Raw genomic sequence first — 26202 nt, forward strand, 5'->3', positions numbered from 1 at the left:
GGGCACGAACCCGTGTCCCCTGCATCGGCAGGCAGACTCTCAACCACTGCGCCACCAGGGAAGCCCCTACATACATTTTTGATTTTGCTAAGCTTGGGGTCTGGAAGTCAGGTATTGTGTTTAATCATCCTTATATCCTTAGTCCCCACATTGTGCCTGACTCATTACTAAGTGACCAACAAAAGTTTGTTGCATCAGTCAATGAGTTTAATTCCTTTTTGGAGAGTTCTGAAATCTTTTAGAGCTCTTTCTCTTCCCATATTTTATGTAAGAAAGATAGTTGTGTCTGCATATGGAGTTTTGAATACAAAAAGGCATAGGGCTTCCCTGGTGGCGCAGCGGTCGAGAGTCCACCTGCCGATGCAGGGGACACAGGTTCGTGCCCCGGTCCGGGAAGATCCCACATGCCACGGAGCGGCTGGGCGCATGAGCCATGGCCGCTGAGCCTGCGCGTCCGAAGCCTGTGCTCCGCAACGGGAGAGGCCACAACAGTGAGAGGCTCGCGGACCGGAAAAAAAAAAAAAAAAAGGCATAATGAAGAGTCACTGATTTGATGAATATATAATCTAGTTGGTGAGTCAGGACAGACTCACATAAAGCAATAAGATGATGAATATTCATAGAGTTTGAAGAGGTAGATTTATTTGGACTGGGGTGGCTAGGATGTTCTTAAGAATTTGTATTTGAGCTTGATTTTGAAGCAATGATAGGGATGAATAAGGAATTCCGGACGGGGAGAACTGTGTGAGCAGAAGCAGGATGCTGTTGAGCTATATGCAATCAAGGTCAAGGTATGAGTTGGCTTCTTTCCCCATAATGATGACAATTTTGTTTCTGCAGTTCTTTACAGTTTTCAAAATATTCCTATGTATACAACCTTATAACTTTTTGTGATAAAGGTATTATTTATGAGATTCAGAAAGGTTGTGTGATTTGTGCAGCATCAGCCAGCTAGTAAGCCAAAGAACAGAGACCACTGGCTCTTTGTAAATCACTGTGGCCAGTACTTTTCTTTTTGGCCTAAATCCTTTTCTTATTGAAGCCCCCTTGTGACCAAGAGAAAGTATCTTCCAGGTAAAGGCACAGTCTGTAAACGTGAAACAGAACAGGGCTTATGGATATATATGTGGTTTTCAAGCCAGAGGGTTGGTATAGAGCAGGAAGAGGAGGAGGAGGAGGATTAGCTAACGTTCATCCAGTACTTTCCATGTGTGAACCAACATTCTCAGAACTTAATATGTGTTAATTTTTGTGTGTGTGTGTGTGTTACGCTGGCCTCTCACTGTTGTGGCCTCTCCCATTGCGGAGCACAGGCTTCGGACGCGCAGGCTCAGCGGCCATGGCTCACGGGCCCAGCTGCTCCGCGGCATGTGGGATCCTCCCGGACTGGGGCACAAACCCGTGTCCCCTGCATCGGCAGGCGGACTCTCAACCACTGCACCACCAGGGAAGCCCCAATATGTGTTAATTTACTTAATACTTACAACACCCCTGTGGTTATATATTATTTTTTGGTACTATTATTATCTCCATATTGTACAACTTACCAGGTGCTGAAGCAAAGATTTGAACACAGACAGTCCAACTCAAGAGCTCATTCACAGTGGCTGGGTTTGGGGGCCCCGGAGTAGGATTATTCAGATCCTGGCTTCACCTCTTGCTAACCATGTGAACCTGGTTCATTTAACAGCTTCTTCAAGAGTGCTTCAGTTTCCTCATGTGTAAAAATGAGGGTAATAATAGCTTCTCTCTCTAGGCTTGTATGAAGATTAAAAGTAAGGATACCTATAAAGTCCCTGCTATTATGATTAATGCCGTTTCTATCATGTTCTAATCGACTGAGTGTAGAATTATAATTTTTACCTGTTCCCAACGTAGGAAGGAACCACCAAGGCGTCAGAGTAACTCCCCTATTCTAGTCAGAGCCCTGGAGTTAGCATTAGAATGCCTTCTGATTGGCATTTTTGTATCTTTGCCTAAAATCATCTTATTTAGTTAGGTTTCAAGATACATTGTTAAATGCCTGGCTTATTGATGGCAGGAGGAGATAGCAGCTTTATATTTTAATACTTTTCTTTCCTGAATACAGGGGTTTTATTTCATAGGTTATAAAATTAACATTTTAATCTGTCTCATTTATTTGCATAAATAATATCCTATTATTAATACAGTTACGTTTATTTAAAAAGTGAAAAACATGATCCTAGCAAATCAAGCTACTTTGGGATTTGGGAGAGGCAATAAATTGCTATAACATGAATTTGAATAATGGAACAACAACCCATGTGTATCACTATTGTTTTAAACCATTTCTGCATGTATTTATTAGAAAATTATAGTTGCACATATATTATAGAGATTCTGAGACCTTAATGTTTACAGACATTAAAAAATTTCTTTCATAGGGTGTTTGTGGAACTTTTGGATAAAAGCTTATGTTTATCATGGCGTCATTTAATACACTTTAAAAATACCTCCCACTTTCTGAATATTTTGTTTATAATGAAAAGAAAATATTCAACAATTGGAAATGAAGGGGAAAAAGTTTAGTTCACTTTAAGATATAACTAGGCCTCAAAAAATATTTGCTCCATTTGCTTAGTAACATTTGAAGGCTAAACATATAGCTTTAATGAGAGATGATGTTCATCAACAATGACCTTTAAAAGTTAATAGGGCTTAGGAAGTCCACGAGTTTTTGCTGAACTAATATTTAAGCTATTATTTAAAACAGTCTGGGGCTTCCCTGGTGGTGCGGTGGTTGGGAGTCTGCCTGCCAATGCAGGGGACACGGGTTCGAGCCCTGGTCTGGGAGGATCCCGCATGCCGCGGAGTGACTGGGCCCGTGAGCCACAATTACTGCCTGCGCAGTAATTGCCTGTGCATCTGGATCCTGTGCTCCGCAATGGGAGAGGCCGCGATAGTGAGAGGCCCGCGCACCGCGATGAAGAGTGGCCCCCGCTTGCCGCAACTAGAGAGAACCCTTGCACAGAAACGAAGACCCAACACAGCCATAAATAAATAAAATTAAAAAAAAAAAAAAAGTAGAACTGCATAGGTGCCCTAAGCCAAAAATTAAAAGAGTAATAACCCTAATTCATTCCTCCTTATGTTGCTAGTAGTTGGGGTAGTAGGCTGAATAGAGTCCTCTAGAAAATTGATGTTCGCTCAGATAGAATGTAGCCTTTTTTGGAAATAAGGCCTTTGCAGATATAATCAGTTAAATTAAGATGACTTCATACTGGATTAGAGCGGGCCCTAAATCCAATGACCAGTGTCCTTTTAAGGGGAGACACACAGAGAGACAGAGAGGGTAGATGGCCATGTGAAGACAGAGGTAGAAATTGGAGTGATGCAGCACCAAACTAAGGAATGACAGGATTGCCAGTAACCACCAGAAGCTAGAAGAGGCAAGGAAGAATTCTTCCTTAGAACCTTTGGAGAAAGCACGGTCCTGTTGATACCTTGACTTCAGACTTCTAGCCTCTAGAACTGTTAGAGAATACATTCTGTTGTTTTTAGCCACTGAGTTTGTGGCAATTTGTTATAGCAGCCCTAGGAAACTAATATAGTTGGTAAGTTGACTATGGGGTTTCGGTTTTTTTTTTTTTTTTTTTTTTGCAGTACGCGGGCCTCTCACTGTTGTGACCTCTCCCGTTGCGGAGCACAGGCTCCGGACGTGCAGGCTCAGCAGCCATGGCTCACGGGCCTAGCCACTCCGCGGCATGTGGGATCTTCCTGGACTGGGGTACGAACCCGTGTCCCTTGCATCAGCAGGCGGACTCTCAACCACTGTGCCACCAGGGAAGCCCTAGGGATTTAGTTTTATAAAAGGCATTACTTAGGGTAGCTGTAGACTGAAATTAAATTAAAAAGTGTGGCAAATTTTTGTTTATACTTCAAAAACTAGTAATTTTTTTAAAATTGCAAAGGATAATTCTGTTTTTTGATGTCTTTACTTAAAGGACATAAAATATTTAATAAAACATGGCCTGTTATTTTGTATGCATTTCAGCCCAGGAAGTACACCTATATTTTATCAATCCAAATTCCTCCTCTGGTTAAGATGTTCAATAGCTTTGAGATAGAAAAATGTAAAGCTATTTTCAGGGAAAAAAAATTAAGATCAGTTTGAATGGTATCCAAGTAGAGCCTTCATTTCAAATAAACCTTTTATTCACATTCCTTAAAAATTCTGTAAATGAGATTTTCCTCATATTGAATAAGCAAGCCATTGAATCCTCAAAAAACGAGGGTAGATTAAAAGTGTTTATGGAGCAATAAAAACTTTTTTTCTTTATGCTCAGAAGAGCATGTTATTTGCTCAGAAAAAATATCTAAGAAACTTCTTAAATTCTTAGTGATTTTTTAAAATTTAGGTATTTTCAATTCTTATTTATTTCTATAAAGTGATACTATCAGAACTCAAAGTTTGAAATCCATCACTGTATTCTTTTTTAATATTTTAATTTAATTTAATTTTTTTATACAGCAGGTTCTTATTAGTCATCAGTTTTATACACATCAGTGTATACATGTCAATCCCAATCGCCCAATTCATCCCACCACCACCACCACCCTGCGGCTTTCCCCACTTGGTGTCCATACGTTTGTTCTCTACATCTGTGTCTCAACTTCTGTCCTGCAAACCAGTTAATCTGTACCACTTTTCTAGGTTCTACATACATGCGTTAATATACGATATTTGTTTTTCTCTTTCTGACTTACTTCACTCTGTATGACAGTCTCTAGATCCATCCACAGCTCAACAAATGACCCAATTTCATTCCTTTTTATGCCTAAATAATATTCCATTGTATATATGTACCACATCTTCTTTATCCGTTCGTCTGTCAATGGGCATTTAGGTTGCTTCCATGACCTGGCTATTGTAAATAGTGCTGCAGTGAACACTGGGGTGCATGTGTCTTTTTGAATTATGGTTTTCTCGGTGTATATGCCCAGTAGTGGGATTGCTGGATCATATGGCAATTCTATTTTTAGCTTTTTAAGGAAACTCCATACTGTTCTCCATAGTGGCTGTATCAATTTACATTCCCACTAACAGTGCAAGAGGATTCCCTTTTCTCCACACCCTCTCCAGCATTTGTTGTTTGTAGAATTTCTGATGATGCCCATTCTGGCTGGTGTGAGGTGATACCTCATTGTAGTTTTGATTTGCATTTCTCTAATAATTAGTGATGTTGAGCAGCTTTTCATGTGCTTCTTGGCCATCTGTATGTCTTCTTTGGAGAAATGTCTATTTAGGTCTTCTACCCATTTTTGGATAGGGTTGTTTGTTTTTTTAATATTGAGCTGCATGAGCTGTTTATATATTTTGGAGATTAATCCTTTGTCCGTTGATTCATTTGCAAATATTTTCTCCCATTCTGAGGGCTGTCTTTTCATCTTGTTTATGGTTTCCTTTGCTGGGAGAAAGCTTTTAAGTTTCATTAGGTCCCATTTGTTTATTTTTGTTTTCATTTCCATTACTCTAGGAAGTGGATCAAAAGAGATCTTGCTGTGATTTATGTCAAAGAGTGTTCTTCCTATGTTTTTCTTTAAGAGTTTTATAGTCTTACATGTAGGTCTCTAATGTATTTTGAGTTTATTTTTGTGTATGGTATTAGGGAGTGTCCTAATTTCATTCTTTTACACGTAGCTGTCCAGTTTTCCCAGCACCACTTGTTGAAGAGACTGTCTTTTCTCCATTGTATATCCTTGCCTCCTTTGTCATAGATTAGTTGACTGTAGGTGCGTGGGTTATTCTCTGGGCTTTCTATCTTGTTCCATTGACCTGTGTTTCTGTTTTTGTGACAGTACCATATTGTCTTGATTACTGTAGCTTTGTAGTATAGTCTGACGTCAGGGAGTCTGATTCCTCCAGCTCCGATTTTTTCCCTCAAGACTGCTTTGGCTATTCGGGGTATTTTGTTTCTCCATACAAATTTTAAGGTTTTTAGTTCTAGTTGTGTAGAAAATGCCATTGGTAATTTGATAGGGATTGCATTGAATCTGTAGATTGCTTTGGGTCGTATAGTCATTTTCACAATATTGATTCTTTCAATCCAAGAACATGGTATATCTCTCCATCTGTTGGTATCATCTTTAATTTCTTTCATCAGTGTCTTGTAGTTTTCTGAATACAGGTCTTTTGTCTCCCTAGGTACGTTTATGCCTAGGTATTTTATTCTTTTTGTCGCAATGGTAAATGAGAGTGTTTCCTTAATTTCTCTTTCAGATTTTTCATCATTAGTGTATAGGAATGCAAGAGACTTCTGTGCGTTAATTTTGTATCCTGCAACTTTACCAAATTCATTGATTAGCTCCAGTAGTTTTCTGGTGGCATCTTTAGGATTCTCTATGTATAGTATCATGTCATCTGCAAAGAGTGATAGCTTTACTTCTTCTTTTCCAATTTGTATTCCTTTTATTTCTTTTTCTTCTCTGATTGCCATGGCTAGGACTTCCAAAACTATGTTGGATAATAGTGGTGAGAGTGGACATCTTTGTCTTGTTCCTGATGTTAGAGGAAATGCTTTCAGTTTTTCACCATTGAGAATGATGTTTGCTGTGGGTTTGTCATATATGACCTTTATTACGTTGAGGTAAGTTCCCTCTATGCCCACTTTCTGGAGAGGTTTTATCATAGATGGGTGTTGAATTTTGTCAAAAGCTTTTTCTGCATCTATTGCGATGATCATATGGTTTTTATTCTTCAGTTTGTTAATATGGTGTATCACATTGATTGATTTGTGTATATTGAAGAATCCTTGCATCCCTGGGATAAATCCCACTTGATCATGGTGTATGATCCTTTTAATGTGTTGTTGGATTCTGTTTGCTAGTATTTTGTTGAGGATTCTTGCATCTATATTCATCAGTGATATTAGTCTGTAATTTCCCTTTTTTATAGTATCTTTGTCTGGTTTTGGTATCAGGGTTATGGTGGCCTCATAGAATGTATTTGGGAGTGTTCCTTCCTCTGCAGTTTTGTGGAAGATTTTGAGAAGGATCTGTGTTAGCACTTCTCTAAATGTTTGATAGAATTCACCTGTGAAGCCATCTGGTCCTGGACTTTTGTTTGTTGGAAGATTTTTAATCACGGTTTCAATTTCATTACTTGTGATTGGTCTGTTCATATTTTCTATTTCTTCCGTGTTCAGTCTTGGAAAGTTATACCTTTCTAAGAATTTGTCCATTTCTTCCAGGTTGTCCATTTTATTGGCATAGAGTTGCTTGTAGTAGTCTCTTAGGATGCTTTGTATTTCTGCGGTGCCTGTTCTAACTTCTCCTTTTTCATTCCTAATTTTATTGATTTGAGTCCTCTCCCTCTTTTTCTTGATGAGTCTGGCTGATGGTTTATCAGTTTCATTTATCTTCTCAAAGAACCAGCTTTTAGTTTTATTGATCTTTGCTATTGTTTTCTTTGTTTCTGTTTCATTTATTTCTGCTCTGATCTTTATGATTTCTTTCCTTCTGCTAACTTTGGGTTTTGTTTGTTCTTCTTTCTCTAGTTCCTTTAGGTGTAAAGTTAGATTGTTTATTTGAGATTTTTCTTGTTTCTTGAGGTAGGCTTGTATAGCTATAAACTTCCCTCTAAGAACTGCTTTTGCTGCATCCCATAGGTTTCGGGTCATCGTGTTTTCATTGTCATTTGTCTCTAGGTATTTTTTGGTTTCCTCTTTGATTTCTTCAGTCATCTCTTGGTTATTTAGTAACGTAGTGTTTAGCCTCCACGTGTTTGTGTTTTTTACGTTTTTTGCCCTGTAAGTCATTTCTAGTCTCATAGTGTTTTGGTCAGAAAAGTTGCTTGATATCATTTCCGTTTTCTTAAATTTACTGAGGCTTGATTTGTGACCCAAGATGTGATCTATCCTGGAAAATGTTCTGTGCGCACTTCAGAAGAACGTGTAATCTGCTGTTTTTGGGTGGAATGTCCTATAAATATCAATTCAATCTATCTGGTCTGTTGTATCATTTAAAGCTTCTGTTTCCTTATTTATTTTCATTTTCAATGATCTGTGCATTGGTGTAAGTGAGGTGTTAAAGTCCCCCACTATTATTGTGTTACTGTCGATTTCCTCTTTTAGAGCTGTTAGCAGTTGCATTATGTATTGAGGTGCTCCTATGTTGGGTGCATATATATTTATAATTGTTATATCTTCTTCTTAGATTTATCCCTTGATCATTATGTAGTGTCCTTCCTTGTCTCTTGTAACATTCTTTATTTTAAAGTCTATTTTATCTGATATGAGTATTGCTACTCCAGCTTCCTTTTGATTTCCATTTGCATGGAATATCTTTTTCCATCCCCTCACTTTCAGTCTGTATATGTCCCTAGGTCTGAAGTGGTCTCTTGTAGACAGCATATATATAGGTCTTGTTTTTGTATCCATTCAGCAAATCTGTGTCTTTTGGTTGGAGCAGTTAATCCATTCACGTTTAAGGTACTTATTGATATGTATGTTCCTATGAACAGTTTCTTAATTGTTTTGGGTTTGTTTTTGTAGGTCCTTGTCTTCTCTTGTGTTTCCCACTTAGAGAAGATCCTTTAGCATTTGTTGTAGAGCTGGTTTGGTGGTGCTGAATTCTCTTAGCTTTTGCTTGTCTGTAAAGCTTTTGATTTCTGTGTCGAATCTGAATGAGATTCTTTCCGGGTAGAGTAATCTTGGTTGTAGGTTCTTCCCTTTCATCACTTTAAGTATATCATGCCACTCCTTCTGGCTTGTAGAGTTTCTGCTGAGAAATCAGCTGTTAACCTTATGGGAGTTCCCTTGTATGTTGTCATTTTTCCTTTGCTGCTTTCAATAATTTTTCTTTGTCTTTAATTTTTGCCAGTTTGATTACTATGTGTCTTCGTGTGTTTCTCCTTGGATTTATCCTGTATGGGACTTTCTGCACTTCCTAGACTTGGGTGGCTATTTCCTTTCCCGTGTTAGGGAAGTTTTCTACTATAATCTCTTCAAATATTCTCTCTGGTCCTTTCTCTCTTCTCCTTCTGGGACCCCAATAATGTGAATGTTGCCAGGTTTAATGTTGTCCCAGAGGTCTCTTAGGCTGTCTTCATTTCTTTTCATTCTTTTTTCTTTATTCTGTGCCACAGCAGTGAATTCTACCATTTGTCTTCCAGGTCACTTATCCATTCCTTTGCTTCAGTTATTCTGCTATTGATTCCTTCTAGTGAAGTTCTCATTTCAGTTATTGTATTGTTCATCTCTGTTTGTTTTTCCTTTAATTCTTCTAGGTCTTTGTTAAACATTTCTTGCATCTTCTCGATCTTTGCCTCCATTCATTTTCCGAGGTCCTGGATCATCTTCACTATCATTATTCTGAATTCTTTTTCGGGAAGGTTGCCTATCTATCTCCACCTCATTTAGTTGTTTTCTGGGGTTTTATCTTTTTCCTTCATCTGGTACATAGTCCTCTGCCTTTTCATCTTGTCTATCTTTCTGTGAATGTCGTTTTTGTTTCACAGGCTTCAGGATTGCAGTTCTTCTTGCTTCTGCTGTCTGTTCTCTGGTGGATGAGGCTATCTAAGAGGCTTTTGCAGGTTTCCTGTTGGGAGGGACTGGTGGTGGGTAGAGCTGGGTGTTGCTCTGGTGGGTAGAGCTCAGTAAAACTTTAATCCGCTTGACTGCTGATGGGTGGGGCTGGGTTCCCTCCCTGTTGGTTGTTTGGCCTGAGGCAACCCAACATTGGAGCTTACCTGGGCTCTTTGGTGGGGCTAATGGTGGACTCTGGGAGGGCTCAGGACAAGGAGTACTTCCCAGAGCTTTTGCTGCCAGTGTCCTTATCCCCATGCTGAGCCACAGCCGCCGCCCACCTCTGCAGGAGACCCTCTAACATTAGCAGGTAGGTCTGGTTCAGTCTCCCCTGGGATCACTGCTCCTTCCCCTGGGTCCCGATGTGCACACTACTTTGTGTGTGCCCTCCAAGAGTGGAGTCTCTGTTTTCCCCAGTCCTGTCGAAGTCCTGCAATCAAATCCCACTAGCCTTCAAAGTCTGATTCTCTAGGAATTCCTCCTCCCGTTGCCAGACCCCCAGGTTGGGAAGCCTGACGTGGGGCTCAGAACCTTCACTCCAGTGGGTGGGCTTCTGTGGTATAAGTGTTCTCCAGTCTATGAGTCACCCACCCAACAGTTATGGGATTTTATTTTACTGTGATTGCGCCCCTCCTGTCGTCTCATTGTGGCTTCTCCTTTGTCTTTGGATGTGGGTTATCTTTTTTGCTGAGTTCCAGTGTCTTCCTGTTGATGATTGTCCAGCAGCTAGCTGTGATTCTGGTCTTCTTACAAGAGGGAGTGAGAGCACGTCCTTCTACTCCGCCATCTTGGTTCAGGCCGAGAGGATCACTATATTGTTTATGAACAATTTTTATTCTTTACATCATCCTGAAATGAAACAATAATCAAAAAGAATACCTAATTATTCCTTTACCATGCATGCTATGTGCTATGTACTTTGCCAAGTTCTAAGGATGTTATAGTAATAATAATAACAACAACAGCCAGTATTTATTGAATACTTACTCTGTGCCAGCCACTGTGCTGAGCACTTTATGTATATTACTAATTTAATCCTAATTGTCCTGTCTAAGGTGGGTTATTGTCTCCTCCTTTCAGAGGAAGAAACTACCAGTGTAGAGTCCAAGATTTGAACCTAGGCAGTGTGAACCCAAAGTCCTCACTCTTAAGCATTGTATTATATTACACCCCTAATAGGGTGAGATAAGAGACCTTCTGTCAGGGATCTGAAGGTTTTTGTGAGAAGACAGACATATACATGAATACTTGTAATGAATTGTGATAAGTCATAATAAAGAAGTCCAAGTGAGAAGTGAGAATCACCTGTGTGAGGTTAGTAACAGTGGAGATGGAGAACGATTAGGCTGTGGCCAGATATAGATGGAAACATTGACAGGACTTAATGAATAAAATGGTTGCCGGGTGGTTTCCTAATTGCCCAGCAATTCAGTTAGGATCTATCCCTGCCTTGAGCTTCTGGTAAGAAGTGAGCAGTGTTCAAAACAACAAGTAAGCATTTTATGTAGAGAAAGATTTCCTTCAATTTGAAGGCATGTCACAGAAACACTGCTACTTGCAGACTTGACTCCAAAAGCTTCGAGAGTCATCTCAGACTCATATAGGATGGCAAAGTATACTTGAACTCTACTTTGCCTGGTGTAAAGTGGAGGTAAATCTCTACTAGCATTAGTTCATGGTGCTGGAGGCTAGAATTCCCATTCCTTTAATTAGATTTTCAGCTTTGATTACTGATAGGATACTTGGAATTGAAATTGAAACTATCTTGGTAATAGCTACAAGAATCTGCATTTGGATGTCAATAATGAAGGGTCCTATCATAAAGTGACATTTTTTGGTGGCCTCTTCATTACGTGGCTTAATAAATGCAGGAAACCAAAGGAGGTACAATTTACTTTTCTTTTCCTTTACTTAACATTAAAAAAATAATTTTCAGATCTCCAGAGTGCAAATAAGTGAAAACTGATTATATGCTTAGGTCTGAATGTATTGGGAGATGAGAGAAAATGTGTAAATTATTCAGATCATTTTTCAAAATAAGCATAAGAGTTTTTATTGCTTAGCCAAACGTATTTTCAAGTACAACGTATTTCATCTGAAAGGCTAAGTAGCATGACAAAAACTTATAGAAAAATTGTTGAGTTTGTCAAGAAAGTATATTTTTATGAGCAAAGGCTAAATTCCATACTCCTGAATTGTGCCTAGACCTTTCTGCTCTTACTTGTCAAATGCTTTTTCTATCCCAGGTCATCTTTATACAATCCTATTATTTGTGATGTAGTGGAAAAACAACCGTAAATTGATTGCTAGTCGAAATTAAGTTTTGATAACCTACAAATCATATCTTCCTCTCAGAAGGGCCTAAGGAACTGATTTGAAATTTAACTTTAGTCATCTAGAGGTCTGTTTTTGAGCAGCTTAGTGCATCACTGTAATATTTCCTAGATTCCCGTCCAATTCAATAGATGGAATGACTAAACTGTAGTCATCCTAGTTCTGAGCTCACGAGCAAGAAGAAAGTAGTTAACCATCTTGCTGTATGTGAGCAGTGCGAGGGCAGGCAGACACTGTGCACCTTGACCACCTATTATGAAGCTTTTTGCTGCCATGTCAAGTGAAAGCGAGCTAATTGGGTGAAGCTGTGGAGCATGTTAGGGGCCTGGTAGAGGGTTGCTGTCTGACAGCTGAATGTCAGCAAAAGCCAGTCAAGTGTAGCTGAGAGACAGAGACCTGTCACAAAGTTCCCGCAGACTGGAGCACAGTTAGGGAGCTGAAATATGGTTCCGTCTCACTTTCTCCCTCATTGAATCCAAGCACCTTAAAAGATTTTCCACTGTATGTGTCAACTCTTGTTCTCTAAGCTGTTTCCTGGAACTGTCCTGCATTCTAATGATTGAACAAAAGATGCTAATGTTTAGCAAAGTGAATGTAAATTCCCTCTTTTCCCCTTTTCTGCCCAAGCAGACAGACATTCAACTCAAAGGAAACTTTGAAGGTTTACATCAAACAATTAGATTGCCTCCAAAGTTAGCTGATAATAGAATCTTTTTCTCAAGAGAGTATAAAAATTGAAAATTAAAGCAAGAGGATAAGCAATGCATTTTTCTCTGATATAGAAAACCTAGCTCAAGAGAACTAGGATTCTGGCCTGGGTAACTTGCCAAGGTAACTGTCCTCTTGTCTTTTTGTCCCAGGCTTCTTTCCTTCATTTTCAGAGCGGCCTAAGGTGAAATGCCGTAATGACACTCACCAGAAACTTGGGAAAGATAAACACAGAAAGGAACAGTGAGGTTCCTTCTGAAACTTTGGACACTTTGTAAGGAGAAATCAGAGAAAGTTAGAATTAAGAATGAAAATTAAACTTTGTGAAGTAAAAATATTTTTCAGAGAGAGAAAAGTTTTATATCAAAACATGCCCTCCTGTTGGCTTTCTTTGGAATATGGATTAGAAGCAGTCCATTTGGTGAACAATAAGCAAACATACGGCGTGCCTGCGATGTGCTGGTCACTAGTCAAGCCACTGATAATACACAAACAAACAAACAAACAAACTAGCCTATTCCTCCAAGGAAGGGACACTCCAAGGCAGCACTGACCATTAGGACTTACTATGATGGTGGAGACATGGCTTTTGAGCACGTGGAGGGCAGCTAGTGTGACTGAGGAGCTCTAATTTTTAATTTTACATTAAATTAAATTTTAATTAATTTAAAATTAAACAATTACATGTGGCTAGTGGCTACTGTATGAAACACCACAAGTTAAGCAAACAGCAGATTGTGACGCTGTGCTATTATAAAAGCAGTATGTGTGGGATGTTTCGATAATGCAAAGAAGGGGCACGTAACCCAAATGTGGGGGGTTAGAAGGCAGGAGGAGTTTGAGGGCAAGGTGATACCTGAGGTGAGCTGTGAAAACTGTCAAAGCCTGACGAAAAAGTCTCCTTTTAACTAGAAAAAGCAGTGTGAAGCAAAGTCTCTGAGATAGGAGAAGGCAGGGCTTTCTTCAGGATCAGTGTTTTGATTAGTACTGGGGGGCAAAGGTGTCTTATGAGAAATTGCCTTAATGCATAATGGTAGCCATTGAGTACTCTACCAAGCAGGTTATCCCAGAGGTCACAGAGCAGGAGGTCTCACAGACGAAATTAGGATCCTCAGATCACATGGTTTCAATCTGTCGATAAAACACGCAGTAAGAAGTAGAAGGTAGGGAGCCAGCAGGGAGACGGACTATACTCCCTGTTGCCTTGCTTTTATGGTGTTCATATGACTTCTCTCTCGGCTACATTAGCCTTCTCCATTCTTTGTGAGGTTATGAGGACCAGGGTGGAGGTTTGAGAAATGGGGATTGGGTGACCGAAGGTGCCTGGGACCACTTATCCACACTTGCCTTGACAAATACTCCTGGCCAAATGCTGTAGCTTTGCCACTTAGGTAGCTGGACAGCTTTGGGTTTTATCTGCAGTTCTGGGGGCAGTTTGAGGATGATGCTAGCCTGGAGGTGACCCATCTCTCCCTCTTTCCTTCCCTTTCTATCTGTAAGTAGCCTGTCCTACAGGGTACTAATTTACAATCTTTTCCCATCGTGTGGATTCTGCCTCTGTCTGACACTACCGGCTGATTCATTCTCTGTGCTTAACACTTATTATGAGTTAACATCTATCCTATTTTTTCTCGTCTTCAAGAGCAACTTTGAATATTCTCAAATAATAAGCATGTATACAATAACGCAGACATGAAGTAGGAGATAGAGATAAGCCTGAAGGGATGACCTATTTACAAAAATTAAAAGTGCATTTATAGGCTCGAGAAAGTGACAAGGCACTTAAATAACTGATGAAAAATTTTAGTAAAGAGCTTTGAAACCTATGTCAAAATCATTGTCTTGTGGATACCCTACCCTGAACCTGAGCTGCATTTCAAAGTCAAGGCCCTTGTGAAAAAGTGGTGTGCAGGCTCTTCGGGAGTTAATGTGAGCGAGGGCTTTGGTGACAGTTGAAGGACTAGCAGAGGTTTTGTGGGCAGGTACCCAGAGGTGGTGATGGAAATGGAGTGAACGGCTTAGTGCTTTTCCTCCGTGCAGGCCTAGGGACTGACACCTGGAAATAGATGCCTACAGGTGGAAGCTGAAAGAAATGTTTTATGACAGACAGTGTGAGACAATGGGTTCCAGTCAGAGTTGCCACAGTTTTCAGATGACAGAGAGGGAAGGGTGGGTGTAGGGCCAGTGCTGTGCAGAGATGTCACCCGTACGGCACTGTGAGCCCCTCTAATATGTTGGAGGCAGAGCCTGATGGAGGGATTGCAGGCACCCAGCAACTCTTGACAGGGAGGTTGAGGTCATGTGTAAGCAGGTCAGGGAAGAACCAGGGAAATATGACTCATTACTGGGACCTTATTTGTGTCCATGGAACAATGCGTCTGGCAAACTCTCAGTGCCATTGTGCATCAAAACGTAACACTAGGAAAACAGCAGTTGTGTGGTTTTAGAGCATTGAGAGAATTATAAATTAAGGAGAACTGGCTCAGGACACAGGTAGTTAAGGACAGGGTGAACTCTCTAAGGGCAGAGAATTTTTTTGGTGTGTAATTCAATGCTGTCTCAGTACCAAGAACAGTGTCTGACACTTTATAGGCACTTGTAGTTAATTATTTGATTTTATTCTTTTAATAGATATCTATTAAAAGAATTAATGAATAGAGCTAATTTAGGATACTAATGGTGAATGTGGGTTTAGGTATGCTTTATGCCTTATGCAACCATGGGGAAAGTCTATCATATGGAATTGGTCATGTAGGGAGCAGATTCTTGAGATGTAACCTATAGCTATATTATTTTGGAATTTTGTGGTTGCTGCATTATTCTCACAATTCAATAAGATGTTCTCGCTAGAGGTGGGTTAGGTTTGAGACTGCTGGAAATGGCCTGGTTCTATCAGAAGTAACATTCCTGTCTGTCATGTAAAGGAAACGTCATTGCCAGCTAAGTGGTTTGTTTTGGAACATACTCCCCAGTGCTTGTTGTGATTTGAAGGCATTCCATACATGTGAACTCCAGATCACATGATTTGTCTTACTTCTGAAGTGTCCCTCTCTCACTGTGAAATAGAGAGGCCACATTCTTTCAACTGAATATAACCAGTCCCTCCAGAAAGGCCCAGCTGTGGCACTCGTCAGAGGGTCAACAGCCCTGGAGAATATAGGACTGATCCCTTGGGTGGTCAGTGGGGGAATCAAGACTGTTTGCAACATCTCGTGAAGAATTGCTGGGGATTCTAGATGTGAATATAGTGGAGTAATGAGGGAACGTGGTTTAAACCAGCAGTGGAAAGGAGGGGCATGGAAAAAATGGGTTTCAACTTTTAAAATATGAATTTATTGCTAATTTTGTTGAAATATGTGACTGACAGATACAATGTTATAAGATTTAGGAAAATCGTCTTTCAAACACCTTTAAATTTTAGATGATTTTTCCTTCCTTCTGCCCCCTTTACCTGAGTGCATGCATGGTCAGTAATTCCACTCAGAGAAAAACATGCTGCTAAAAGGTCTAAGTTTATAGCTTCCAGATTATTACTAATTTTTGACATTGGATAAAAAGGGCTTATAATTTTAAGAGGAAATTCTTCAGTAATGAAAAAGTGGTCAGCAAACTTTTGCCTAATAGTTCCCAGAGAGAGTGTGACATGTGTACATTTTGACCACAGAAATTGTAGTTTGGCAGCTGGAAGTGCTCTTTGGAGTAAAATGAAGGCACACAAGTTGTTAAGTAGCCACTCTACATAAAGAGCTGCGTTTGTGCAGAGTGGAGGTACAAGTTATTTCATCGAATTATTTGTGTATGTGTAGTTTAATGTCAGGTTGTGGATATGAGTTAGATAACTGAAAATGTTGAAATAACAGAGTGTTCTCAGCTAAATTAAAATCCGATTTTCAAAACTTGCAAAACACTTGGTTCAAAACCTCCCCTCTGAGACCTTTAACAAACCAATTACATTTCATTTTGACCACACAGTTCAGAGTCCTAACTATACTAAAATATGGGTTTCAGTGAATACAAAAAATTTTAGTCTTTTTTTAATGAAGGGTTTTTAGTTACGAAAGTAAGGCATGCTTGTTGTAGATAACTGGAAAATACAGAAGTTTAGGGAAAAAAATTCCTACAATGTCAGTACCTCACAAAAGTATCATATCAAAGGAGACGTGATTTTGCACGTCTCCTTTTCACTCATATAGTCTTGCTCGGGGGTGGGCAAAGCACAGCCTGTGGACCAAATGTACTTGCCACCTGTTCTTGTATAGCCTGAGAAGTAAGAACAGTTTTTACATTTTTAAATGTTTGAAAAATGAATCAAAAGAAGATTAATATGTCACGATGTGAAAAATATGTTAAATTCAAATTTCAGCATTCATAAATGCACTTTTATTGGAACATGGCCAGACTAATTCATTTGCATATATTGTCTATAGTTGCTTTGGGGCTACAACAGCAGAGTTTAGTACTTGCCACAGAGAGCATATGGCTTGCAAAGCGTAAAATATGTATCTGATCCTTTACAGAAAAAGGCTTCTGACCCCGGTCAAGCTTAAGCATTTGTCCATGTTATCCAACCGTTTATAACTATAAATTTTACAGCCATATAATACTCCATCAAGTGGCTATAGCTTACTTAAATGTACTTCTGTTGTTGAATATGGGATTATTTCCAATTTTTGTCTGTTATTAATATTAGTAAACTAATCATAAATGGAATTGTTGGGTGAAATGATATTAACTATTTCAAGACAGTTGCCAAGTTATAGTCTAAATGGTTCTATCAATTTATACAATCACTAGCAATTTATGAATGCCTGTTTTATAATGCCTTCATTAACATTTAGTATCATAATTTTTTAAATCGAATTTTGATTGGCAATAAACAACTCATTTTCCTTTACAGTTTTGATTACTATTGGCAGTTACCATTTTTCCCATTTATTTGTTAATCAGCTGTATTTTGACCTCTCTGAACTGCCAGTTCATAGCCTTTGTTCATGATTCAGTAGTTTTAAAGATAAAAAACATGGAAACATGGAAAGAAAATTTTGGGCTTTCAAGGCTTTTTCTTCATAATGCATGCTCGAATTTATTCCCTTTTTCTAAAAATAATTAACAGTTTTCTTGTGATTCCCTTTCCAGAAAGAAAAAAAGATATGTGTATGCATGTATGTGTTTATACCTTTTTTTTTTCTTTGTCACTCCACACAGCTTTTGGAATCTTAGTTCCCAGATCAGGGATCGAACCCAGGCCCCCTGCAGTGGAAGCATGGAGTCCTAACCACTGGACTGCCAGGGAATTCCCTATACTTATTTTTTTTTTTTAATGCAAATGGGTTCTTTCTCTTTACACACACACACACACACACACACACACACACAGTCTTGAACGTTCTCTTTTCACTTGGACATATTTCTACATCAGTACTTGCATATTTACATCAGTTTTGAAAATTGTTATATGATCTGGTTGTATCATACTTCACTTAAATAACACTCAGTTGATGGACACTTTAGTTTCATTTATAAAATGTTTTTCTAAAAAAATGCTTCAATGAATACATCTGTATGCTCATCTTGGTGAGCTTTTGTGAGTGTAGCCATAGAAAAAATGCCTAGCAGTAGAATTGCTGGATCAAGGCAGGTACAATTTAAGTTTTGTCTTCCTGAAAGGTTGCACCAGCGTACAGCCCTGCCTACCTGGTAGGAACTTGCCTGTTTCCCTCTCTTAGCGTGGGTATCATCAGACATCTAAATTTTTGGCTATCTGATAGGTGAAAAGTAAGCTTTCATTGTCATGTTTTGTGTTGCATTTCTTTAATTATGAATGAGGTTTAGCTCTATTTCATATGTTTATTGGTTATTGTATTTCTGCGTCCTCCACCAAACAGCCAATATATATCTGAGGCAGAGGCTGTCAGTGGCTTCCTGATCTCTTTTCTCTTTTCTTTGTAACAAAACCTCTGACTATTACCCAGGCCATTCGGGGGTGCGGGGGGAAGCTACATATTTCAGACTCCCCTGAAACTAAGTTAGCCATATGACTAAGTTCTGGCCAATGGGGTGTAAACAGAAATACTCCGATTTTAGGAAGTGTTTTCAAATGTAATTGATACCTCCTCCTTTACTCCACCCTGCTTTCTTCTGGCTAGAATGCAGATATAATGGCTGGAACTTGAGCAACCATTTTGGACCCTGAGGTGGAAGCTACGTACTGAGGCTGTGGAGCCCAAGATAGAAGCAGTCTGGATTCCTGGTAGCTTCATATAGCCGTATCAGAGAGAAATAAACTTCTGTCTTATTAAAGCCACCAACATTTTGAGTTTTCTGTTACAGCTGAACCCAATATTAATAAATACACTGTCCCAAGCCTATTTTCCAATTAGGTTCTTCTTTTTCTTGATTTGCATGAGCCTTTTGTAAATTAAGAAAGTCACTCTATGGCTATCATATGTGTTTAGTATATTTTTATCAGCTTGTCATTTCAGTTTTGCAATGGCATTTTTCTGTATAGTGTGCTTAAGTTTTTATTTATTCAATTTTGTCCCTTTTTTGTATACTTGAGTATATGGATATATTTACATTTCAAATTCCCTCTGTGTTTGTTTGAAAAGATACATTCTTAAGATACAGGGGGAAAATGGTCTCTTTTGCATTTTCTGTCCATTTCTGGCATTCTCTACCGTCAGGTATACCAGAATTGTCAGGAAAGGAGCAGACTGGGAGCACAGGGGTGTGAAGGAAAGTAGGAAATGAAAGAACAAAAGCCATCTGGGAAAATTCTTTGACTCTTTTTTCCAACCTCAATCATGTCAGGAAATCTAAACATCTAAGAGAAGAAAGTGGGAATTGTTATCTTGTCAGGCATAAGACACCTTTAAAGTAATTTAAAAATAAAGTTTAAATGTTCTAGTGTAATTTAAAACTTCAGTGCTGAGTTTTATCTCTGAATATAACAACACATAATCTTCTTTGGTGAAAGGGCTAGAACTTTTATTTTATGTAAATGTCATAAAATCTATTTATTTACTCTGGTACCATGGACATTCAAATGGACTATGAGAAAATATATTACCCAAAATAGAAACATCTACTTTTAATCTCTAGTACAATGTATGTGCTTTTATTTTCCAGTTTCACAGAGATTTGTTGAGCCCTTACTGTCTTTATGAAGCAGCTCTGGATGTAAATAAGCCTGAAGCCATGTCTTCTTTGGGTGGCATGATAAGGTAGTGGCCAAGCATAAGGGGAGAAGAATCATGGCTCAAGAATCATGTCCCTTTTCACCACTGACCAAGCGTCTGTGCAACGTGCAGTAGTTTTTTCCGCTCTTGTGAGCCCTAGTTCTTCGGCTGTGAAATGGGGTGATAGTAATACCTTCTCACTGAGTGGCTTTGAGAATTGAGATAATGCCTATAAAGCTAAACCTAGCACAGTACCTGACATACATGTTCACACATGTTAGCTATAATTAAAAATTTGGAATTTATTATCACTTGAGAAGAGTAGAAAGAGAGTGAAGGGGAGCTACTGTATGTTATGCATTTTTGTGTATATTATTTCATTTAATTCTTATAACAACTCCATGAGGGATGATTCTTATGTTATGGATAGGATGCAGGCTCACACAGGTTAAGTAACATGTCTAAGATCACATAGTGAATACATGGCAGACTCAAGTTTGGAACCCGAGGCCTCTTCAGTTTCAAAGCCCATATTCTTTCCACCATACTGTGCTACTTTTAATTGCGACATAATGTGTATATACATGAAATAACCAAATATCAAACCAAAACCATGAAGTAATAACGTGAGTGGTTTCATTCATTCATCCATAGGTTAGAAATCTTATTTCCAGATACTCTGCTAAGTGCTAGCAATACAAGTTCATGGTTCCATTACACTAGGTGCTCTTGTTTTCTGGGGAGATAAAAATATGCAAATAAGTGAAAATAGAAAAATAAATATTCATGAAGGAATGCCAACGTGTGATTGAATATAGCAGCAGTTGGGGAAGGGTGGGGCAAGGATCTGCAAAGGCCTTACAAGGAGGGGAACCTTGACAGAGGCTGAAAGGTGGAGAAGGCATTTACCCCACATAGGGTAGAAGTGTATCCCAGACAGTGGACAGACCAGAGGCAGGTGTGAACTATGGAACATCATATTTCCTGACTCACAAGTTCCATGTAACCAGATTACAGAGTACAAGTGAGGAAATGCTAGATGAGGCTGGACAAGGAAGTAAAGCGCTTGTGAACCAGGCTGCACACAGCTGCAGTGTCACATGGCAAAGGGCATGCCTATAAGGAAGCCTGAAGAATCGAAGCCATAATCCAATTAATCTACCGCATTAACCATGTTGTTGAGGCTGAAACTGAACCAGTCTGTCTTAAGAGCTTTGGCTGTTGAACCAATGCTGAATGTCTGCTTGAGGACTAAGTTGTGGTGTGAATCAAGTTGACAACGTCTTCTACCTCTCTTTTCTGATTTGCTTCTACCTCCATATTGCCCCTCCTTCTTGATCTCTAGGTACCCAGACCTCTCAGGTTGTTTTCTTCTATCTGGAGACTCCTTTACACTGCTCTGCCGACTGACTCACATATCCCCACCTAGCCTATCTTGTTGTCACTGAGCTAAAGAGCCAGACTGGTCTGTACTAAGATTTAATAACTTAGGGAGAGAGGAATGCATAAAATATTTCTACAGCTTTGGCATTGGTAACTAAAAGTTAGAATTGATAACTACGAGGAATAAATATTTAATGATGTGGTAGCAGGTGTATATATGCATATTAGCAAGTGTATGTGTGTAGATATATTTATCAGGTACATGTATATGTGTGTGTGGATGGATGGAGGGATAGATAGATAGACAGACATATCTCAGGTACATAACTGAGCATTCCTCAAGAGAAGACTGTATATGTAATTATTGTCAACTCGGTTTGTCTGCATAAACTGCAGCATCCTATGAGGCCAGCACAGCAGAACTGGAAAACAGACAGGTAAAATTTGGTTAACTAACTCGAAGTATTCTGTGTTCTGAGTACTAAGACTCTAGTGGTAAGAACATATTAGGAGCTAAAGTAGAAATGGCGAGGGAGCCTCACTGTAAGGCCCTCTTGTGGGTACTTTGATTCCTTCATCAGTTTATGTAGAGCTGCACACTCTACTTAAAATCAGTCAATAATTTACAGGGCTTAAAACATCATCATGGAGGTCAAAGTAATGAAAAATGTATCAGAATTTAATTGCATGTAGCCACATCATCTAAACTGTGTATAATGTTGTCATCTCTTTGGCTTTTTTTAAGAACCATGTGCAGTATATGTATTCCTTCCCCTTAAGAACGGCCCATCCATATCCCCTCAAAATCTTAAGAATTATGTTTGGGAACTCTGATTTCTGGGTTAAATTATTCACAGAAGTTAGATGTTAACCTTATATCATATGTCATCACGGGTTGGAATCATGGTGGACCTGTAGAACTTCAGAGCTGGAAAGAGTCTAGCTCCTCATTTTATAGGCAAGGGAAGTGAGAACTAGGAAGACTGATCCACTTGCCTAAGTGACCCAGCTAGATTATAGCAGAACTGAGAGGGGAAATATAGTCTTCTGATCTCTAGTCTAATACTCTTTCCATCATACTATGTGACTGGCATAATCTCCTTGCAATACTCTTCATGCTTACTAAATCACATCACTCCTCATTTTTTATAATACTAGATTCTAGGAGACTTAACCTGATCATAAATGCTACCCAGGAGACAAATGGCTTAGTGTCATTGTTTCAGAAGCCTTGGTCTGCAAAGTGGCTTTGATTTATAGATAGTTTATTGAGTCATTATCTTATTATTACACTAATGCTTTATTTATTTTTGTTGTTGAAAAAACACCCTGAGAAAATGAAGATATTAAAGTCTTGAAAAATGGTTAATGGACATGTCTAATGACTGTATTGCATAAGATTTCTGAAATGCAGAAATTTAGTAGGCACATTTTGTATTGTGAATATATATTTAGCTGATGGACTGTAACAGTTCAAATAGAATCATTTACAGCTTATTGAGTAAATAAAAGTGCCTCCATAAAGATTCACATGACACCTAGCTTTTATTTAAGGTAACTAATTTCTTTTTTAAAAATTGCTTAAATTTGGATTTACATGAGAGACTACCAGAACACCTCAGCAGTTTAAAAAGTAGCTTAAATGACCACAGATTTAAAATGTAACATCAGATGGTGAATATTCACTTTTAAAAAAATAAATTTATTTATTTTATTTATTTATTTTTGGCTGTGTTGGGTCTTCGTTGCTGCGCGTGGGCTTTCTCTAGTTGCCGCGAGCGGGGGCTACTCTTTGTCGCGGTGCGCGGGCTTCTCATTGCGGTGGCTTCTCGTTGCAGAGCACGGGCTCTAGGTGCGCGGGCTTCAGTAGCTGTAGCTTGCAGGCTCTGGAGCACAGGCTCAGTAGTTTTGGCGCACAGCTTAGTTGCTCCGCGGCATGTGGGATCTTCCGGAACCAGGGCTTGAACCTGTGTTCCCTGTGTTGGCAGGTGGATTCTTAACCACTGTGCCACGAGGGAAGCCCTGAATATTAACTTTTAATGGTCTCTGATAAAAAGTTATTTAACTCTCTTTTACTCTCTGTGTTATATTAAAAGTGTTATGATGTATTTCTGAATATTATTTGTAACAAGAAAAATAGTTCATATTTACTTGTTATTTTAACATCCTATTTTCAAACCAAGATTTCACCAGAATTTTTGCTGGTTTGTTTTTAAGCTATTAAGTGACTTAAAATCAAATTTTATCCTATTTCATGAAAAAGATTGTTTTCTAGCAGTGTATGAAGTGTAGGAAATGACCTCAGTACCAGAAAAATAATTGTTTTCATTTACACAAAAGTAAGTCTGTTTACTTGATGGAAGGCCTATCTTTTGAGGGGTGCAAGTCTTGAAAGAAATCTCTTTTTTTAAGGTTATTTCCCATGTTTAGGACATAAGGTCAGAAGACGGTATGCAAAAAGTGAGACTCTGACTTGAAATACTAGAGAAATACTCAATACCCCATTTCAAGGTTATTTGGTCAAAAATGTTATATTAGGTTTTAAAAAGTGCTTTCAGACAACATGGTGGAAAATAGACATTTGGAAAAGTAAGATCAGAAAAGGCAAAAGAGGGGCCCCTTTGTAGAGTTCCAAGATCCACTGAATATATTAAGGGGAGATGGGCAGTTAGAGACCTTCCCTGAAGGATGTGTAACGAGTTAGGTTGATGGACTCATAAGAAAAGAAAAGGAAACTTCCAGTACAGAAAATAGATTTGAGTAAAATGTATATCCATCTATCTAACACTGCAAAACAGGCATGGTTGGTCAGTTTGGCACAGTTGCCTTTCTCTAGTCTAAAGCATCAAGAAGAAAATACTCTCAGAGAGTAGGTGACCTTCCTTGGTCTGATTCTGCACACTCCTCTCTTTTTATATATAGTTTTTTTAGGCCAGAACTTGAAGTATTTATAAAGATGTAACAACAAAATTTTGAAGGCTGCCTGACAATATTTTTTATCATAATAAATAGTATGATTGCCCCACCGTCTCCTGCTCTTCCATTATTCCTCTCACCCCTAAGTCTGGCAGAATCAGTTAGTAGATGGCATTGTAGTCTTTACAGCAGCAAAATCAATCAAGTAATAACACTTCCAATTCAGATACGCAGCTAAAAAAAAATCGCCAAAGATGGTTCTAGCAGCAGGAAAAGTGCAGGAATCTACACCTCGAGCCGCTGATGTAATGAGATGCCTCTGTTCTGGTTCTGAACTGATATGCTTAGGCCCAGCATTAAGGTTCTGCAAGTGAAATTTCATCAGTGCTTCTCATCAGGGTCAACACAAGACCTCAGGAGTTCTTTTCCTTCTGCAAGGATAAGCTAAATCCTCTCCTTCTTCATAAAGCCATTCAAGTGGTCATTTTAGGTGAGTTTTTTTTTTAACTTCCAGCAGAACAAGAGATGATTTCCGTCAGCTGTAGGCTTGCAGTGGAGTATCAAGAAATCAAAAGAACGGAGATCAAAGAAAATTGCTGAACTAGGTGTTAGATGCAGCCATTGATTTTTCTCCAGTTGTAGTTTTAAAAACATCCACAAAAATGGTAACACATACAACAGTTGAATTTCTAATACGTTCCTAAAGCCAGAGATAGCTTCCTTCTTGTTTTCACATGTAGAAACGGTTTTGTGTAACATTACATAATAAAGCAGATCCTTAGAGTTCACGCTATTTTGTTGTCAAAACCATAAGAGAATCTACCAAAAAGATGTTTGTGTGTTTTTTTTAAAAAACTCTGCAGTGTAAAAAGTGTTTTTTAGTGGAGACACTTATGACTAGACTTATCTCAGCAACATTTATTTGGCGGGAATGTGGAAAACTCTGATGTACAATTGACTGCTATTTTCCTACTATCTATAAAAGCCATAAAATAACACCTATCTGCTTTACTGGTAAAACTTCATTTATGTTAAAGGTTAACTACTGTTTACTGGTACTACTTAAGGCTTAAATTATAGCTTCAACAAAATATTCTGTTTTTAAGTACTTACTGAGTGTGTGGGTTTCTTAAGTTTGATTTCCAGTAGTTTCTGGGTAACTGTAAAGTTTTAAAATATGTGACAAATTGTTTTCATGTTGCACTCCCATATTTTGATATATGATTTCCAAATACTCATAACAGAAACAGTCTTTATTAAAATAGGGTGGTGGCAGTATTATTAAAGGTAAAGACAAAAAGTTCATCTCACTGGCATTTTATATGTTGGTGTGCTGTTTTCTATAGGGCACTAGGATTAACTTGTTTTTCTTTGTGCTGTGTTGTTCAATTAAATAAGTCAGGCTGATAACTTAAAAAACATAAATATTGGGCTTCTCTGGTGGCACAGTGGTTGAGAGTCCGCCTGCCGATGCAGGGGACACGGGTTCGTGCCCCGGTCTGGGAGGATCCCACATGCCGCGGAGCGGCTGGACCCGTGAGCCATGGCCGCTGAGCCTGCGCGTCCGGAGCCTGTGCTCCACAACGGGAGAGGCCACAACAGTGAGAGAGCCCCGCGTAACACAAAACGAACAAACAAACAAAAAAATCCCATAAATATCCATAGTTCATTTTCTAAGCAGTCTAATCTCCCAATTATATAGCATATATTATATAGCATAGTGAGAAAACATTATTAGCATTGGTTTCTGTAATTTGCCAGCGGATGGAAGCAGAGATAAAAATGCCTGATTGCACTGACCCTTTGATTCAATAACTTGATAAAAGTTTTATACCAAGTTTTAGTGTCTAGGCAAACACCTGATGTCCTGACAAATTTATGATGTAGAACAAATGAGGTTCAATCACAACTTGGAAAATAATTTCATATTTATGTATCATCATATAGATTCTTTACGTGGCAATTTCCACCCCATTCCATATTACAGTGATTCTTAGTCCACTTCTCTGTTTATGGTATCAGAGTCTGTTTAAGAGTCTTCAAATCTATGTTTATTACTCTTTTCTCTTTTATATCATAGACAGGATCACAAGACCATTCAAATCTCTCCATTCCTTCAAGAGTTGCTCTTCCTGCTG

General features: G+C 38.8%; 1 protein-coding gene across 1 annotated transcript in view; it reads left to right on the forward strand.

Moving 5' to 3' along the window:
• The window catches only part of CCDC171 (coiled-coil domain containing 171), a 349212-nt gene that overhangs the window by 322770 nt on the left and 240 nt on the right, over positions 1–26202 (forward strand). Inside the window, exon 25 of the mRNA XM_007465652.1 lies at positions 26145–26193. Within this exon, the coding sequence (XP_007465714.1) occupies positions 26145–26193 (49 nt within the window). The remainder of the gene's footprint in view (positions 1–26144; positions 26194–26202) is intronic.

This window comes from Lipotes vexillifer, unplaced genomic scaffold, assembly GCF_000442215.2.
Source record: "Lipotes vexillifer unplaced genomic scaffold, Lipotes_vexillifer_v1.1 scaffold31, whole genome shotgun sequence".
Taxonomy (NCBI): Eukaryota; Metazoa; Chordata; class Mammalia; order Artiodactyla; family Lipotidae; genus Lipotes; species Lipotes vexillifer.